The 19,266-nt window shown below is 34.0% G+C and overlaps 6 protein-coding genes and 1 further gene across 6 annotated transcripts, besides 5 other annotated features; all 7 read left to right on the top strand.

Moving 5' to 3' along the window:
- Window positions 1–2,578: 2,578 nt before the first annotated feature.
- Window positions 2,579–4,246, top strand: Kpol_462p7 (uncharacterized protein; the record flags this gene model as incomplete). The annotated part of the gene is made up of 1 exon (XM_001642619.1): window positions 2,579–4,246. One exon carries the CDS (start codon window positions 2,579–2,581, stop codon window positions 4,244–4,246), a length of 1,668 nt encoding a protein of 555 aa, XP_001642669.1.
- Window positions 4,247–4,267: 21 nt separating this feature from the next.
- Window positions 4,268–4,462: a sequence feature (similar to hypothetical protein; correction of possible frameshift sequencing error).
- Kpol_462p6 lies at window positions 4,268–4,801 on the top strand (the record flags this gene model as incomplete).
- Window positions 4,466–4,588: a sequence feature (similar to hypothetical protein; correction of possible frameshift sequencing error).
- Window positions 4,598–4,639: a sequence feature (similar to hypothetical protein; correction of possible frameshift sequencing error).
- Window positions 4,643–4,801: a sequence feature (similar to hypothetical protein; correction of possible frameshift sequencing error).
- Window positions 4,802–5,542: 741 nt separating this feature from the next.
- Window positions 5,543–6,007, top strand: Kpol_462p5 (uncharacterized protein; the record flags this gene model as incomplete). The annotated part of the gene is made up of 1 exon (XM_001642618.1): window positions 5,543–6,007. One exon carries the CDS (start codon window positions 5,543–5,545, stop codon window positions 6,005–6,007), a length of 465 nt encoding a protein of 154 aa, XP_001642668.1.
- A 1,080-nt stretch (window positions 6,008–7,087) lies between these two features.
- Window positions 7,088–7,747, top strand: Kpol_462p4 (DUF5314 domain-containing protein; the record flags this gene model as incomplete). The annotated part of the gene is made up of 1 exon (XM_001642617.1): window positions 7,088–7,747. The coding sequence occupies one exon, from the start codon at window positions 7,088–7,090 to the stop codon at window positions 7,745–7,747; it is 660 nt and encodes a 219-aa protein (XP_001642667.1).
- Window positions 7,748–10,843: 3,096 nt separating this feature from the next.
- Window positions 10,844–12,154, top strand: Kpol_462p3 (Tkp5 protein; the record flags this gene model as incomplete). Its single annotated transcript, XM_001642616.1, has 1 exon — window positions 10,844–12,154. The coding sequence occupies one exon, from the start codon at window positions 10,844–10,846 to the stop codon at window positions 12,152–12,154; it is 1,311 nt and encodes a 436-aa protein (XP_001642666.1).
- On the top strand, window positions 12,123–13,010 carry Kpol_462p2 (Tkp5 protein; the record flags this gene model as incomplete). Its single annotated transcript, XM_001642615.1, has 1 exon — window positions 12,123–13,010. One exon carries the CDS (start codon window positions 12,123–12,125, stop codon window positions 13,008–13,010), a length of 888 nt encoding a protein of 295 aa, XP_001642665.1.
- A 278-nt stretch (window positions 13,011–13,288) lies between these two features.
- On the top strand, window positions 13,289–18,469 carry Kpol_462p1 (Tkp5 protein; the record flags this gene model as incomplete). The annotated part of the gene is made up of 1 exon (XM_001642614.1): window positions 13,289–18,469. The coding sequence occupies one exon, from the start codon at window positions 13,289–13,291 to the stop codon at window positions 18,467–18,469; it is 5,181 nt and encodes a 1,726-aa protein (XP_001642664.1).
- A 463-nt stretch (window positions 18,470–18,932) lies between these two features.
- Window positions 18,933–19,266: a repeat region (Kpol_462ptelp1~telomeric region).

Below are 19,266 nucleotides of genomic sequence, written 5' to 3'. Positions count from 1 at the left end.
TTCCCAGATTTTGTCTGTAGTAATGCCTATTCTAATTTAATCATAGAAGGTATGTTTAACAAAGAACTATTTTTGAAATATAAATCTTTTTGATTATATTGCAAAATTGGTTATGTTGATTTAGATTTTGCATTTAAAATTTTTTATGATTTATTAGATTGTAAGTATATGTTTTATATTGTTTCTTGTTTTAAAAAAAAATTTTTTTAACTTTAAAGATACAATGGAACCAGATATAGATTTAGATAAAATAGCTTGTATGTGTAATAAAAGAATTTATGAACATCAATTAGAACTGGCAAAAAGTAAAGGGTATTTTCTAAAACATCTTGATTTAGAAAAAGAAGTTGTTTTAAACCCACCTCTTAAAGTTGATATAGATGAAATAGATAATAAATTAGAGAGACATCCATTATTAGGTTATGAAGAATTAAGCGTCACAGATTTCATTTCCCCTTCGCATTAATGATCTTATATATTTAACATATCTAAAAATATTTAAATTAGAAAGTTGTCTTTTTTTCTTGTTTTAATAATATCAGTTATATCACTAGTTTCTGTACCTATTCTTATTTCTTTGAATTCAGGTCCAAACAATCCATATGTTGTCATTTCAAAATCTTCAGTTTCTGTAGCTTCATCTATTACAACAGTATCTATTAAATTACCTAAATCAAATACAGTATTAACTATCAACATGGTTTCTGGTCTTAAGAGTTCGGTTAATACACTTCTAATAACAAAAACAAATTCAAGAGTTCTTAATCTTTTAGTTTTTGCCAAATATTTTTCTTCTGGTTTACTTATATAGTATTTCTATTCAACAACATCTCCAATTTCAACATAAACAACTAAACTACGCCATCTTTCCAACATTCTGCAACTTCGAAATAAATAGGATCATCTGTATCATCAACGTCTGGTTTAGTACCTAAACTATTACAAATAATATCTCCTTCATTTAAAATATTAAAATCTAGATCAGAATTATATCCTATTTGAACATCTAATGGAACATTAGAGTTAACACTTACTTCATATGTAATATATATTTACAATCTCTTAAAATTGGTTCGCTATAATATTTCATTACCTTATTTTTTTGGTAAATAACACATATTATAATTATTATTGGACTTATGGATATATGAAGTGACTAACACCGTAGACTTGCATAAAGATAAGAATTAAAGGTTTTGATTAAGTATTCTTTCGAGACTTGTCAGTCCTGAAATTGTAAGAAAGTAAAGCTTATTTAAAGTACGCAGGAGTACTCTAACTGGTCTCTTAAATCTAGAAACAGTCTAACAATCTATATCCTAATATAAGGTTAATAGTATAAATTGTAGGTATTTTGCAGTGCAGAGTCTGTTTTGTTTTCTTGTCTTGTCTTATAAGTGTCAGGATTGAAGAATGGAAATTTCATAACCCTTTTATATGTATTTCAAAGCGTGCAAAAGGATGGTTTTTTTGGCTCTCATTCTTTTCGTAAACGTCAATTATAGGATAAATATGACTATGGTCATGTATGTGACTATGACCTGACCTGCATTCCTGAGTTTGCTTAATATTCATATATTTCTTCTCATTTGTGTTTGTACATGGTGAATTTTTGGTAGCGAGTGATCACCCGCAGGTATAAGTAGGGTAATTGTTAAAGTGATGGTAATAAAGCCAAGATGATGAAAGTTTTCGAGTAACTGGGAAATAAATTAAACTCGGAGACTAAGATTATGAGATAAAATTTGACGTTTATAGTCTATTGGTGTATTATTTTAGCTATACTTGTTATCTTGTTATATCTACTCTAGCTAGTGCAGATCACCGCAATCTCTTTAACAGAGAGTTGCCGTCAAAAGAATAACTCAACTAAGCTTTTCAAATTATTATTAAAAACATACTCCGTTCCAACTATCACATCTAACATCATTACTATTTCAGAGAGATATACAGTCATTGATGGATTCTTAATTTACACTGAAAAGAATAATGGAAATGTTATTAGTGAGATTGTAGATGTTAATTTTCGTCAAGGTCATCTTAGGGATGACGAAAGAATAAATATTGAGAAATATGACTTAATAGATATAACTGAATTACGTGAAACAAATAAACATTCTGAAATGATCAGTTGCAACGCAACGGAATTGTTTGATTATTATAACACTATTAAAAGGCATTGTTATTGGGGTAATGATAATTTAGTATTGTTTACAGATCGTAGTAAGAAGGAGAAAGAAAGAGGTCCCAAAACTTATAGGGTCATCCTACTTAGAAAACCTAATAAAGTCTCCAAGTATCTCTACTATAAGCAAACGTATTAATGAAGTAGATAACAACCTAGTACATAGGTATTTGACACCTAATACCAATTCAGGTGTTGCCAACTTTTTCGAGGATATTATGAAAGTTTACGATATGGATATTTGTGATAATGATTTAAATATTCTAAAAGACTATAATCAAATGTATTATGAAATCAAAAAGAATCAATTAAAATTTTGAATGAAATGTACTATCATGTCAAAAAGAATCATTGCTGTGTAATATTAACTAGATCAGTTTTTACAACCTGTTGATGAAGAACTATTCCCAAAGGTTTTTCACCGGCAGTGAATTAGAGTTATATGAAACAAAGTTTGCCAACTTCCTATATCTTATTGAGGTATTTACAAGATTAGAATTATCTAAAAACATACATATTCCTTCTTATGACTGTTCTGACTATCTGATTACCAAGATAAGTAAAATATTTTATGCTATTATTACTGATGATGAAAAATATATGGAATACCTTCATCTGATGATTTGTCTATCGTGTTTTAATTGGAATAAACCGTTTGAGAAGCTACCTCCCACTCTATCGTACTCAGAGTTTCAGTATAACTTAGATTCCCTGAAATGTTGGGCAACTTACTCCACTCTGTCCCGTAGTTTTCAATTACAAAATATTTCAAGTACGTTAGACTCATTCATATTTTCTATCGAACCTTGGAAAAGCATAACCTACCGTCCAATTGAAAGCATTTATAAGAAGTTGGTTAACGAAATGCTCGCGATTCCTGGATATTCCTTTATTCCTTTAGATCCTAGGAATTTTTTGTTAAATAGTAAGCAATTTCAAAAAGAGTATTTGGTTGATCTTTCTATCGATGTTAAAAATCTGTTCGATAGTAAGTTAAATGTTCTAACGCGTTATTACAAAGTTCTTAAAGATGTATCTGTAGTGGCAGAAATGACAAGGAAATCCCCTAAGGGTACTGTTTTTGAAAGCAGAGATCATTCAAGGATAGGTATTACTGATTTCTTTATTAGAGATACTCAGATGTCAGTAATTCCAACAATGAGTTTATATAAGAAAGATGATAATATTACAATAATAAAGCTAATTGCAGATTGTCTAACTTGCTTAATGTTGATGATCTACATCTCATCTGGTGGTCCATATGGATTTCCCGAAATGAGAGTATTTAAGTATGCTAGTAAGGAAAGAAATCTGTTCATTAACCAGGTCGATAAAACAGTTGAATTTATTATTAATTATTCAAAAAACAAATCCCATATTCCTATATGTAAGGTCGTCGATGAATTGACTTCAGACTATATTATATACGCTATTATGGTTATATCTCCAATTATCCGTACGCATAATCATAAGATGAATTACCTTATGAAACGTGATTTACTATATGAAATAAGTTCAGATAGTGACTTGAATCGAAATGATATTGGTATCACACCTCAACAAAATCTAGATGATAAAGAAATCACATCTCAAATTCTAGATTCTTATTTATTTGCCGATCCCATTACAAGAAATTTGATTGGCAATATTAAGTTTGATTTCCTTTTTAAACATTATCCTTCATACGAACTTGAAGACTTACTCTTTAATTTTAGGGCCTTAAGGCAGGCAATTATTGATATTCAGAGATATCAGTTAGGTGTTGATGATGCTGATATGCGTATTAACCCTGCAGTTGCAAAACGATCTGGTCATTCTTTGTTGACAGACATCCAGAATTATGGTGGTATTTTAACCGGTATGGAAGGATACAATAATAATACAGAATATAATGGTGGATATTTCATTTCCAAATCCTGGATAAAATTATTGGGTCTTGGATATGAAGTTTCCAAATTCGATCCTAAAGATGTAAAATTAAGTAAAGAAAGGCCTGAATTCCAAGTAAGTGGCGACATGAATGGTATTCTTTCTAAAGGTTGTAAAATTTATGGTGATTGATTTAATATTAAACAAGAACAGATGAAGGTTTGTGTTGATGTTTGTTTTTGTTCCTCTGAAATTATTCTGGTGCAATCTCTACCAGGCTTGCATAACACATTTATTTTTGAAATACCTTTGGATATGATTGCTAATAATAAAAAGGATAAGCATTTTGATTGTTTTGTATTTGTTCCATACAGCTGTCTTCTAGATGATATTATGGATCATTTAAGCTGACTGCTACATGTATTATTGGTCAAGTCAAAAATATTATGTGTAACCATGGATTCTGTGGTGAAGCCGATCTTACCTGCGATGTATATTTTAAAACCTTTCATGACTTTGGCAAAGAGCAGTTCGTGAATCTGATCAATAATTGGTATGACATTTTTCAGAATAATTTATTGGGTATGATGGATGGTAATTGACGAAGCTAACAATATTGTTTGTGAAAAGGAAAATTGTATGAAGTCATATAATATTTCTAATATCTGTTTAGACGAAGCTTGGAAAGTTATACCTCGCTCTGGTACTGTTGGAGAGAGTACGATGGGAGAAGTGACTAGATTTCTAGGATATAGGCAAGATTTGACCTATGATGCTACTGACGAAAAGAACATTTTTTGGTATAATTTTGTTTAAGGATGTGCTTTTTAGTAGAATAGATAAGGAATTCATTCTTACTAAAGACAGATCTGAATCCATTACTTAGACCCTGTAATTGGTTGAAGGAATTATTAAAGCTGTTGATAATCCCAAAATTATTCTGGTTGTCAAGGATAGGGAAATGGTAGGGATTATAAGTTAATATTTGGTGAATTACAGTATTTCTTCTTGTTATGTTCGTGGAAAATTAGCATCTGAAGAAAAAACTGCAATATACCATTCAATGGATTCAAGAAGAACAAAGAAGGAAAAGTCCAACTTAAATTTAAATTGGTTTAAGAAGGTATTGATATTCCAGAACTGAAATATGTTATTTCGGTTGACTATTTAACTAGAACTCACGAATATATCCAGACTACTGAAAGAGGTAGAGGAAATGGTACATTTATTACATTATGGAATGACGCTTGTAGAGATTATTTCTCCATAAATTCTAATTTTATAGTGAACCAAATCAGTGGCTTTTATGGGTTGATAAATTTATTTGAGCATACTGCTAGTTGCCGTTCATATCAATTTTTGAATGATAATAATAATGACAGGTTGTTGGATATTATAGGTAAGAAGAATGGAAAAATAAACAAAGTGATAGAGAAAAAGAATGACAATATTAAATTGAATATTGGAAATATAGATAGAAAGAGAAAAATGTATACTTCTGGAACGAATGAAATGATTCCTTCAAATAAAAGGTTTCATATGGAAATGGTCAAAAATAATATTAAAGTTACTTTGAAAGAAGATTTTATTTCACAATTTAAATATGCTGATGATTTTTATAATTTCTTAGGAGTTAAAGGAAATTTTAAGTCAGCTTTGATTGCTGATGGAGTTAAGGAATCATACTTTGATTTTGTTCTTTATGATTCTGATTCTTGTCCTAATTGTACACATCCTGGAAATCGCTTTTACTGTTGGAAAAAAAAAATCACTGTAAAGCAACTTGCTATTAACTATTTTGTTTTTATGAAAATGGCTATGACTGATACAATGTTTGCAGAAAATGTTGATGACTTAAAGAACGCAGGTCTATTAAAAAGAACACTATCTTTTGTTGAAAGGAAATCTACCATGATGAAGTTATATAAGGAAAATCTTTTAGGAAACTGTTAATTTGTTACGGCGGGAATTCTTTTGAAGTGAATGAAGCTCATGATTTCAGAGGGATTGCAGATATTTATAACGTCAAGTGGAAATATCTTAAGCAAAATAAGCTGGAGATCTTTCGGCATTTCTATTATGGATCACTCCATAAAACTGATGTATAATGGGACTGACCATACGAGAGAGATCTTAGGAAATTTGTTCAGTCGAAGTTCAGTGATTTTGCAAAAGTTTCATCCAAGACCACTGAGGATACGAATTTTGAATTCTTTACATCACTATTTAATTTTGACAAATTGAAGGAATGATCAAACTATGAAGAAATTGAAGATATGATGCAACGTTGCAGAATTGGAAGTAATGAATCAGGTTTGCTTATTGTTGATGACAAGAAAGTTCTCTTGATGCTTCTTAGGCTTTATTTTAATGTTGATTTTCGAAGACATCTGAAGGTATACCCCCCCTAGTTGCCAGATATATGATGTTCCACCAGTGGGTACAACCACAGAGGACTTGGATACATATTAAAGAGTTGAATATTCCCAATGCCAATAAATATTAGACATATTATTATTACCATAGATTGATTATGGAAACCAAATATCCTAGAAAGAATCCGGGTTAATTTTGTACTGTAGATATATAATATGTGTGTAATAAATTTGGTTTAAATCTTTGCTGTAACCTCAATGTGTATTTCTTATAGGACCATTTACTGTCATAACCACACCAGAGACGTCAGACTCTGTTGCATAAGACCAAGGAATCCCTCCAAAGCTGACATCTCAATTCGAAGCCAAAGGGAAATTTTCCTTTCAGTTTTATTGTAAACCGTGGCGGACCCCGGAGAGACGATTAAAATTCTGTTCGGCCAGGAGCACAACCAGCATACCAGCATAGCCAGCAAACAAACATAGCTAGCATCTTAGTAGCCTAAGCTAGAATAAACCAGATGAAGCCTGTGAGTTATATATAAAGAGACAGTTTCTCTATCTCAGTGAAAGTACCTCTGCGATCTATCTATTCCTTCTATAATTGTATGCAAAAAGAAGAAGATCACGTTCCCAACAGTAAGTACAGCTCATTATTATGGATCTACATGAGGCTGACAACAGCACTTTCTCGGTGTCACATCTGTATCAAGAGGTTATGAGCCCTTTTGCATTGTCTGACGTCGCCATCCCCATTAAGCTATCAGGGGTTGGCAAATTCCACAGTTGGCTACGACTTTTGAAACAGCACGTTGATGTTAACAATCTAATTTGGAGAGAATATGTCGAAACCGGTGATGTCCATTCGGTTACCCAAGAATTCAATTTGTCCACTGATGTGGTCGATAGGATCATTTCAATCTTGGATTCTGCCTTGAGAAGGTTAATCTTTCTGAGTATCAATACCGAAATTAGAAAGAAGGCCATTGGGTTTCTTGAACTTCAATTTAGGACTCACGATTCATTACACCTTTTGGTTTATTTGAAAAACCTTTACTGCACGGAACACATTAACGACCTTCTACTACTTTATTATGAAATTAATACTTTTTCCTCAAAGTCCATCGAAGACAGAATTATTTGGACTAAAGAATTTGCCAGATCTATGTTCGATTTAGATCAGTTGGATGTCGAATTTCCTGATCCTAACATTAGAACTGCTGTTACTGAATACTATAGTAATGTTGAAGTATGGTTAGCATTAGAAGCCAAACCAGCAAACCAGCATCTAATTAGAATAATTAGATGCTATCCTTAAGCTATATAAAGGGATAGTATTCAAGATAAATGAAACTATTCCTACCCTTTATCTAATCCTTATATAAAACTATATAAAGTGATTAAGGATTAGCTTCCCAACCATATAGCTTTGAATAATTAATACTCAAATTAATAATAATCTTAAAACTGAAAATTACTCCTTCTCAATTTCGAACCTGCGTCAACATTTAAGAGTTAGTGTCTAAACTAGAGTTACAATTTTGCAAGTAAATTCCTTGTGGCAGATATAGACACATTAGCAGCCGGATCCTGGGATGCTAGGAAGACATGGGATTGATATTGAAGATTTAGTATTCGAGAGAAATATATACCCTTTGATAAGTTGAAGTGTAAGTATTTGCTGCATATTGAACAGTTCCAAGTTATTAGATTAAGTGTGTGTTAACATATATAAATGTTATAATTACTTCCATGCGATTTTTTTGTTTTAGAAAAATGTCGAAAACCTGAATTCGAGTTGTATCACCAATGAGATATTATTGCAAGCTGAGAGAATTGATTTAAAGTATATTAATGTATTGCATAGCAGCCAAATGGTTTTTTCTTCTTAATCGAATTAACAGTTTAAATTAAATGGATAAAGTTGAATTTACTTCCTTCACAAGTTAATGTTGAAGTAATATTCGTATTATATTTCAGATTTGAAATATTTACTTTACCTTACTACAATTGATTAAAATATTATACTAATTTTCCTGATATTAATGCCAGTGATTTATTTTGGTATCAAACAGTCAGCACATCGAAATATAAGTATGCTTTAAAGTTTTATTTTATAAAATTATTCTTTTTTGGATGGAAGTCGTATTAGAATTAGAATTGGAAAAAATACAAATGTTAAATCACGGAATATTAGATTTTGGAGGGAGAGGTTGGTTGTGGAGGTAAGAATGTTAATTTTCATATTGTATTATTACCTAGGTATAGCTCTAATATGTATGGATTATTTGGTTATAAATATTTCATGTAGTATATTAGACTATATAGTAATATATGGTGATATGATGACGGATATTACAATATTGGATTTGATTGGGGATACCAGCTCTTCTAGAGGATAAATATCAACTTTTAACTCTAAAATTGATAACAAAGCTTAATATATTGGTCAGTCAAATAACGATAATGAAAATGGAAAATAAAATCTATTTCTTTGTTTATAGACAATAAATATTAGAACATTTTTTAATAGATTTATACAATGATTATCAATAATATCAATATTCGAAATATGAAAGTGATATAACCAATTGAACTTATTTCAAGAAACAATGGCTTGTTGGAACGTATACCGTTAGTTGGTATTGAATTTTGTGTGTTGGAATATGTTCAGTATTAGAAATACGACCAGCAAACCAGCAGGATGGAATAGGCAGCAACTAATTAGAATAATTATATGAAATGTTAAAGCTATATAAAGTGATAGTTATTTATCTTAATAAAACTATTACTTCTAAGATATATTTAATATTACAGCTTATTTGGTATTGAAATTGGTGGTTGGCAAAACATATTTTACAATACCAATCACATTATTAAATGTTTATTAAGTTCAAAATATTTAAATATAACATATGTCAAAGGGAAGGATTAATACACCAGAATACAAATACAATGTAGTTGTAGTATGTATTTTAATTGGAGAGTTGTATATAAAATAATAATGTACCCCTTCTTAAAACTACAATTGTGACTAAATTGGTGGTTGGTATCCTTTTGCTTTGGCATTTCTTAGAAAACGTTAATGTCAGTTAAATCACTTCTATTTAAGTAAATATAGATAACAACTTGAAACAAGCATATTATATTAGAGAGTCAGTGGATGCATATTTACACTGCCTATCTGTGACGTATTGTTTGGTCGGTATTTGGTAAGTTTTAATTATTATATAGTTGTACAATTATTTTTGTATATGTTAGAATAAAGTCTGTTATTCATGTATTCTAGAGAAACTTAATGTGGAGATCTGTATTAGAGAGTAAATATACTACTAATTAATAATGTTACTGATGTTTTCTTTATATGCAAGTTAGCATACTAAATAATATACAATAATATACAATAATAACTCTTTATAGCAATAAATGTAACTGAAGCTAGTTTTGGCAATTGTTATTCTAATTATTCCATTGAATCGCAGTAACCTTACTATTTAGGTATAACTGCACCTCTATTAAAAACACGGTGATATAATTTATGACATCCTTATGTGATAAGGATTTGGTATTGATTACGCTTAAGTACAAAGGGATAAAAATATTTATATATTTAATATTACTGTATAGTTATTATAATAGTTTGATAACCTCATATATCTTTTAACTAATAACCTTAAGTAATTATATCTACGGCTTGTTTCCCTATATAAATACATTAATACATTAATATTTAATATTCCGGACAAAAAAATTCAAAATGATGAGATTTATGTTTTGTTAGTTTTATATTTAGTGCTATAAATATTATTTATTATCAGTTGGATAAAGATGAAACTCATATAAGAAAAAATATTACAAAATATAAAATTGTATTTTGAACTAAAAATTGTAAAATTATTTATATTAATATATAAGAAAGAGAAGAGTTATAATAAAATAAGTTGAATTATACAAGTTAATTATATGAATAGATGTAAATTGATATAATGCTATTGAAAGTATATTAAATGAATTAGTTCTGTGACAGAAAAATGGAAATGAGAATGGTAGAAACTGATATTATTCTGGTTTGGATTTCTGTTAGAGGGATCTTATGTTGGATTCTGGGAATCAGTAGATGACAATCTTAAGTTATCCAGATCTAACCCTATGTCTGAAAGATATACTTTGCTGACAGGAACACATTCAGGGTAACTGTTAGTTTTCAAAAGGTATATAAGCAGACCAGATTTCAAGTTTCTAGAAAATATTTTCTCTTTTCTAATGTTCACTTTATGAACTAAATTATATTTTATATTTTGTATACTATATTTAGAATTTATAAAAAACCAAGAGCTTGAATAAACAACTAACGTATAATTGTACTTATACCTTAGATCTCAGTTAATATATCCACTATCACTCCAGTACAACCATGTCCCACCCTGATCAACAGTCCAATAACACTCACCTATTCCAATCTCAAGAAATAGGTGCCGTCCTGGTTTCGAACCTGCGCAAACAGGTTATGAGCCCTGCCAATGCAACCGACCTTATTCCCATTGAACTACTTGGTGTCCAAAACTATGATATGTGGTATCATTACTTTATGCAAGTAGTTGGTGAAGCCAGTCACATTTGGTCAGAATATGTTGAAACTGGAGATATTCAATCCGTTAGAATTGAATATGGATTACCTGATATTCAAATCAAGTCTATGAAAATAATCTTAGACACTAATCTTGTTTCTCTTATCAAAAAGAATGTTTCTAAAGATATTGAGAAAAAGATTAGAAACTCCTTCCTGATGACTAAAAGATCTGGTCCAACAGGATTGTTACTTTTAGAGTACTTAAAAAAGAAGTATGGTAGGAAATGTGTTAAGTCCACCATGCCTATTTTTTCTGAAGTCAACTCCGCCTCCTCCAAACCTTTAGATGAAAGAGGAGACTGGGCAATAAAATTTGTCAACACCATGTTCAACTGTAGTGATGAACTTGACATCAATAATTTTTTCGACGATCCTGCTATTAAATCTGCCGTTAGTGCTTATCACGAGAAACTACAGGACGCCATCGCTGCTCTGTTGTTGATGGCTATTACTCCAGAATTAAAGCAAAAATTTAATGATTTTTATGGATCGAGAACTACTATTTCTTATCATGAAGTAGAAGATATGGTAGAGGATCTGAAGACTACCAAACCTTCAAATGTTTCTGCTAACGTAGCTGCTTTTGTTGCTCAGAAGAAGAGATTCTACAACAACAACAATAATAATAATTACAATCAAAAGAAGAAGATTGTTTGCAAAGTCTGCAAAGCTTCTCACAATGTTGAAAATTGTCCTGAGATTCAAAAATTCTTAAGTAAGAACAATTATTCAAAGAAAACCGGCTCATCGAATAATGATGACTGGAATGCTGGTATGGTAAGCTATAATCAAAATAGTTCTGATTCCGGTGAAACTATCTGGATGGCTGTTGATATTGAAGGTAATTGTTTCAATGCAAGCCTCCCAGCTCCAGGCTCTTTCACTGAGAAAGATAAGTCCACCTGGCTTTTGGACACTGGTTGTACTTCACATTTGTGTTGTGACTTACAACTATTTGAAAATTTCAATCCTTCCCGTAACACTAACAACATTAGCGGTGTTGCAGGAAGTGTAGCCATACATGGTTATGGTGATGTTGTTATTGAAGGGATTAGACTAGTTCATGTGGCCTATGTTCCCGACTTCTCCAGTTAATGGTGTTCCATCTTATTCCACAGTAACTAGTGGCTCTAGTTCATATTGTCCTTCTGGAAATGTTACTGTGTTGTCTCTACCTCCATCACCTCCATCTGATGCTCCTAATAGTGATATTTCAGATCCCGATACTGATATGTCAGACATTTCCCAAGAACAATCAGTTTCTCATGATTCCATGGATACTGATCCAGACCAACTATCTGATCATTCCCTAAACGATACACAATCATTCTCTTCTGTTCCTTCTCATAGCTCCGATTCGACGTTTAATCCTACGTCTTCCAGTGATAATAACAATTCATGCGTTGACGCGATATCGAAGCGAACCCGTTCCGAAAGTTGTGTCACTGTCCCGGTCTCTCCTGAAGAAGCTACCATTGATTCACCATCTTCTTCTTCTCGGTTATCTTCTGAGACTCCTTCATTAACAGGAGTTATTCAATCTCTAGCTGATTCTTTTACACGCCGCTCCATAGAACATTCACCTTCCCTTTCCTCATCGCAGCCAAGACAGAAAACGTCAAGTGAATCCATTGCTACAGATATTTACAATGGTCCTCAATCGGAATTTCCTGTTACTCGATTTTCAAAAAATAGGAAGGTTCACTTAGACGATATGGATGCTGACGTTGGTGTTGGTAATCAATTAACAACACTGGATGATCAAATGATTCATGAAATTGGTCTTCTTCCAAACACTCCTCTCAATCCTTCCACAACAGTTGTCACAAGGCCGGTGGCGGATATTCACACCGACGCTATACGTGCACAACTGTCATCAAATTCCAATAATTTTTCTGCTTCGTTACCATCTACTGTTAGATTCTGGGAATCAGTAGATGTCAATCTATAGTTAACCAGGGTCAATCAAATGTCTGTTATACCTAACTCATGGAAAGTTATACCATCAGGGTAACTAGTAATTCCAAAAGGTATATAAGCAGATTTGATTTAAAGTTTTAGAAATTATTTCTTCTTTTCTAAACTTCACTTTTTGTAAATTAATTTGTAAATTATATTTTCATATACTATTAGTTAATTTAAATAATTAAGCCTTTTTGATTACTAACGTATAATTGTACTTATACCTTAGATCTAAGATAATCAATCCCTACTGACACTATCCCAACTATGTCCCAACCTGATCAACAGTCTAACTCTGTCTCTATTCCCCCATCCATGGATACATGCTCCCTACTGGTTTCGAACCTAAGACAACAGGTTATGAGCCCTGTCAGCAATTCCAAACCAATTCCCGTTCTACTATCCGGCCCCCAAAACTACGATATTTGGTTGCATTACTTTATGCGTGTAGTTGGTCGTGCCAGTCATGTTTGGAAAGAATATGTTAATACTGGAGACATTAATTCTGTTAGGATGGAATATCCAGTAACTGATAATCAGATTAATTCGATCTTAGAAGATTTGGATTTTAATCTTATTAATCTTATTAACAAGAGTGTCTCTAAAGAGATTGAGAAAACGATTGAAGAATCTTTTCTTTCAGCTAAAATTGATGGCCCACCTGGACTTTTACTTTTAGAGTATCTGAGAAGTAAATATGGTAGGAAATGTGTTGAATCCTCCATGTCAATCTTTTCTGAACTAACCTCGGCTTCATCAAAACCTCACCCTAACAAGGGTAATTGGGCAAAGAGATTCATCGACGCCATTTTTGATGGTAATGAAGATCTGGATATCAATAATATTTTTCAAGATCCTGCTGTTAGATCTGCTGTTAAGGATTATCACAGGAAATTAAAGGACTATGCTTCAGCCCTATTGTTGATGGCCCTTACACCAGAATTGCAACAGAAGTTTATTGATTTCTTTGGTCCAAGAATTTCGATTTCGTACCATGACGTTGAAAATATGATAGAACGTCAGAACAGTACTGTTCCCTCTGATACTTCTTCAAACGCAGCTGCTTTTGTTGCTCAGAAGAAGAAATTCTACAATAATAACAATGGTAATAACAATGGTAATAGCAATAATAATTATTATAAGAGGAAGACTGTCTGCAAGGTATGCAAAGCTTCACACAATACGGAAAATTGTCCTGAAGTTCAAAAGTTGATTAACAAGAACGACTCTTCTAAGAAAACAATTACAACCAATACCAATAATAATAATAATAATGGCTGGAATGCTGGTATGTTATGTTACCAACAAGATACCTCTGATACAGATGATGACATTCTCTGGATGGCTGTTGATGTTGATGGTAACTGTTTCAATGCGAAACTACCAGATCCAGGATATTTTGCTGAGAACGATAAGGCTACCTGGATCCTGGACACCGGTTGTACTTCACATTTGTGTTGTGACTTACAACTGTTTGAAAATTTTAAACCTTCACGCAGCACCAACAAGATTACTGGTGTTGCAGGAAATGTACCAATTCTTGGTTATGGTGATGTCATCATGGATAACATTAAGCTACAACATGTAGCTTATGTTCCAGACTTACCGGCAAATCTTATTTCGGTTCGTCAAGCAACAGAAGTTGGTGGTTGCGAATTCATCTTTAACAAATCCTCTGTTTTTATGTCATCTCCTTCTAGAAAATTGAAGAAGGTTGGCAGTGTCCACAAGAAACTATATGTCTTAGACATATCTACTAAAGCTCCCGAAATAACTGAGCTCTCTTTTGTTGCCGGAAGTGATCCAATGCTATCCACAGAAATCAAACCTGTCTCTGAAAGCATTCGCTGGCACAGTCGTTTTGGACACCCAGGTATTGAAGCATATAATTCCTTAGCTAGAACCTTTTCTCTTCCTCGTATGCATCCTGAAAACATCACCGTTTGCCCTACATGCTCGTTAGGTAAAGGACTGATCAAGAAAGGGGGAAACTCTAGAACCACATATTCTTCTCCATTACAGCTAATCCAAGTGGATCTCTGTGGAAATTTTCGTTACAAAGAGTATCGGTCCAACCGATACTTTATGACCATTAGAGATGCATATTCTAGGTACTATACAGTTATCCACCTGAACGCCAAGAAGGATGCTACTCAAGAACTTATTGATTGGATCAATCGCACAGAAAACTTCTTTTCCTCTAGAGGAGGCCACAAAGTTGGCAGTATTAGAACTGATAATGGTGGTGAATTCAAGAATAATGTGCTACATGAGTACTTGATTTCTAAAGGAATCACTCATGAACTAACTATCCCATATAGTAGTTTTCAGAACGGTGCTGTTGAGCGTGCTCACAGAACTATCGAAGAAAGAACCAGATGTCTCTTAATATCTGGTAGAGTTCCACCTGAATTATGGAGTGAAGCTGTATCTTGTGCAGTGTATCTAATTAACCGTACTCCAGTTTCTGCCAAAAAGAATATTATTCCTGCAGCCTTATGGTTTCAAGTCAAGTCCTTTACTTTTAATAATTTAAGAACTTTTGGATGTGCTGCTTATATTACTTTACCACCTCAACTTCGTGACGGTAAATTATCTCCTACATCTATAAAAGGGGTACATGTTGGCTATGACTCCCATCATAAAGGTTACAGAATCTATGAAATCGAAACTGGTAAGATATTTGTCAGTAGACAAGTTAAGTTTGATGAGAATGTTTTTCCGTTGGAAGGCTTATCTATTGATGAACTACCTCAGAAGTATGCTACTTCCCCAGTAAACGGTGCTCCATCTTATTCTTCAGTAACCAGTGGATCTAGTTCGTATTATCCATCTGGAAATGTTACTGCGCTGTCCCCACCTCCATCTTCATCATCCTCATCAGATTCTCCTAATGCGGAAAATCCTGATACTGATGCTACAATGACAAATAATTCTCAGGAACCATCCATTTGTCAGGATAACATGGACACTGATACTGATGATTCTCCGACTAATTCTCTTGAAGATGAACAACATTTGTCATCCGTTCTTTCCCACAGTTCAGATTTGAGTTTTAAACCTCCATCCTCTATCATTATGAATAATTCTACTTCAGATAGAATAACAAAGCGTACACGTTCAGAAACTAACGTTACTTTTCCGGTTTCTGCTGACGAAGCTATTGTTGAGACACCTTTTTCACCCTCTCAGTTATCTTCCGAGCCTCCTTCCTCATCTGGTGACAACCATACTATTGAAGATCTGTCTACTCGTCGTCATCTCAAATCCTCCCCATTCACTGACGATACCATTCGTACCTTAGAGGATAAAATTCGTATTTTGGAACGTGACTCTAAGCAACAGTCCGCTATCATTGCTTCCTTCCGATCAAGACAGAAAAATTCAAATGAATCGATTGCTACAGATATTTTTGATGGTACTCAATCCGAATTTCCTGCTACCCGTTTTTCCAAAAACAGGAAGGTCCACTTAGATGATATGAACACAGACGTTGGTGTTGGCAATCAACTGACGACCTTAGATAATCAAATGATTACTGATGTTGGGTTTACTCCGAATACTCCTTTCAATCCGTCTATGTCAGTTGTTACTAGGCCTGTTGCTGATATTCATACTGATGCCATTCGGGCACAGTTGAAATCAAATCCCAACTCTTCTTTTAATTCTCTACCACCAACATGGTTTCCTGCCGGTATTCCGGTTGGTCAGATTGCTCTTCCTCCTCCTTCAAGTCCGTTACCTATTGAATCCACTGATTCTGCCGCTGATTCACCTTCGGTGATATCCCAAGGTTATCTTACCTCGTCTAGTGATACTCCATCTGTCTCACCCCCTAACAATGCATCTCCCTTGGATTTCGCACTATTTGCTGTCTGGTTAGCCAGCTCCATTAGTCAGAAAACCTCTCAGGCTCCTATTACTATCAAACAAGCACTGTATGGTCCCGATGGTGCTGAATGGCGTGCTGCTTGCCTGAAAGAATTATCTGCTTTTAAGGAACACAAGACTTTTTCCCTGGTTCCTCCTCCTAGTGATGCTCGTTCCCTCGGAACTCGCTGGGTGTTCACTATCAAAGATGATGGCAGAAAGAAAGCCCGTTTGGTCGCTCAGGGATTCCGCCAGAAAGAAGGTATTGATTACACGGAAACATTTGCCCCGGTTATTCGCTACGATAGTGTTCGTGTATTGTTGGCTTTGGCCTGCTGTTTAAATCTTCGCATTCATCAAATGGATGTTGATACTGCTTTCTTAAACTCGCAGATGGAAGATGCAGTCTATGTTAAACAACCACCTGGCTTTATTGATTCAGATCCTGCTCACGAAGGATGGGTCTGGAAATTGCATGGTGGCATGTACGGTTTAAAACAGGCACCTTTACTTTGGAACAAGCATATTAATCGTTCTCTGACTGCATTGGGGTTTACTCGAAATGAAAAAGAGTTTGGTCTCTATTTCAAACAAACTGCGGATGGTCCTTTACTTATTGGTCTTTATGTCGATGACCTGCTGATCGCTGCTCCCTCTCCCCGAATTCTGTCTTTGACCAAACAGAAACTACAGGAACTTTATTCCATGAAAGATCTTGGACCTGTTTCCAAATTTCTTGGTATGAACATCACTCAATTTTCCAACGGTAATATTACGCTGTCACTTGCAGACTATATCACCAAAGCCGCCGCTGATCAACAAACTCCTCTCCACAAGAAGGTCCACATTCCTTTGTCCCCTACTATTAATTACTTTGACGACAAGTCCCCTGTCGCTGAAAATATCACTGCTTTTCAAAGCATTGTCGGTCAACTTATTTTTATTGCCAATGCAGGTCGTCCTGACATTGCTTACTCTGTTTCTCTGTTGTCTCGTTTCCTTAAGGATCCTCGAGTTGTTCATGTCTCTGCTGCTCATCGAGTTATGCAATACTTGTATACTACTCGTTTCCATGGTCTCGGTTATCGTGCGGGCTCACCGCTTCAGCTTACTGTCTATTCCGATGCTTCGCATGGCTCTTTAGCGGATATGCCCTTCTCAACGGGGGGTTATGTCACTCGTCTAGCTGGTGGTTGTGTTACTTGGTCCTCCAAAAAGATTAAGACGACAGTTTGTCTTTCGTCTACTGAAGCTGAATATATTGCTGCTAGTGAAGCTGTTAAAGAAATTGAATGGTTATGCGATCTCACTGCTGTTATGGATTTTAAATTAGATAAGACAAGACTTTATGTTGATAATGAACCAGCTATCAAGCTAAGCAAGAATCCGGTAATGCATCCAAGAACAAAACATATTGCTTTGCGATACCACAAAATAAGACATGCAGTTGAACAAGATATTGTTGATCTGGAGTATGTGAATACTAAGGATCAGCAGGCGGACATTCTCACAAAAGTGTTAGCTAAATATCAATTCGAAGCTTTAAGAGATGAATTGGTTTCGAAATTAACTACTTGATTTTCAACTATTGTGAATTAACTTTTACGGAAAGCTTGCATCTAAAGCTTCCGGGGGGATGTTAGATTCTGGGAATCAGTAGATGTCAATCTATAGTTAACCAGGGTCAATCAAATGTCTGTTATACCTAACTCATGGAAAGTTATACCATCAGGGTAACTAGTAATTCCAAAAGGTATATAAGCAGATTTGATTTAAAGTTTTAGAAATTATTTCTTCTTTTCTAAACTTCACTTTTTGTAAATTAATTTGTAAATTATATTTTCATATACTATTAGTTAATTTAAATAATTAAGCCTTTTTGATTACTAACGTATAATTGTACTTATACCTTAGATCTAAGATAATCAATCCCTACTGACACTATCCCAACTATGTCCCAACCTGATCAACAGTCTAACTCTGTCTCTATTCCCCCATCCATGGATACATGCTCCCTACTGGTTTCGAACCTAAGACAACATAGAGGAGTGGTGTAGAGGTGTGGTGTAGAGGTGTGGTGTAGAGGTGTGGTGTAGAGGTGTGGTGTAGAGGTGTGGTGTAGAGGTGTGGTGTAGAGGTGTGGTGTAGAGGTGTGGTGTAGAGGTGTGGTGTAGAGGTGTGGTGTAGAGGTGTGGTGTAGAGGTGTGGTGTAGAGGTGTGGTGTAGAGGTGTGGTGTAGAGGTGTGGTGTAGAGGTGTGGTGTAGAGGTGTGGTGTAGAGGTGTGGTGTAGAGGTGTGGTGTAGAGGTGTGGTGTAGAGGTGTGGTGTAGAGGTGTGGTGTAGAGGTGTGGTGTAGAGGTGTGGTGTAGAGGTGT

This window comes from Vanderwaltozyma polyspora, genomic scaffold (genome assembly GCF_000150035.1).
Source record: "Vanderwaltozyma polyspora DSM 70294 KpolScaffold462 genomic scaffold, whole genome shotgun sequence".
Taxonomy (NCBI): domain Eukaryota; kingdom Fungi; phylum Ascomycota; class Saccharomycetes; order Saccharomycetales; family Saccharomycetaceae; genus Vanderwaltozyma; species Vanderwaltozyma polyspora.
Note: the sequence above shows the minus strand (reverse complement) of the source record. Positions and strands in the feature narration are given on the sequence as shown.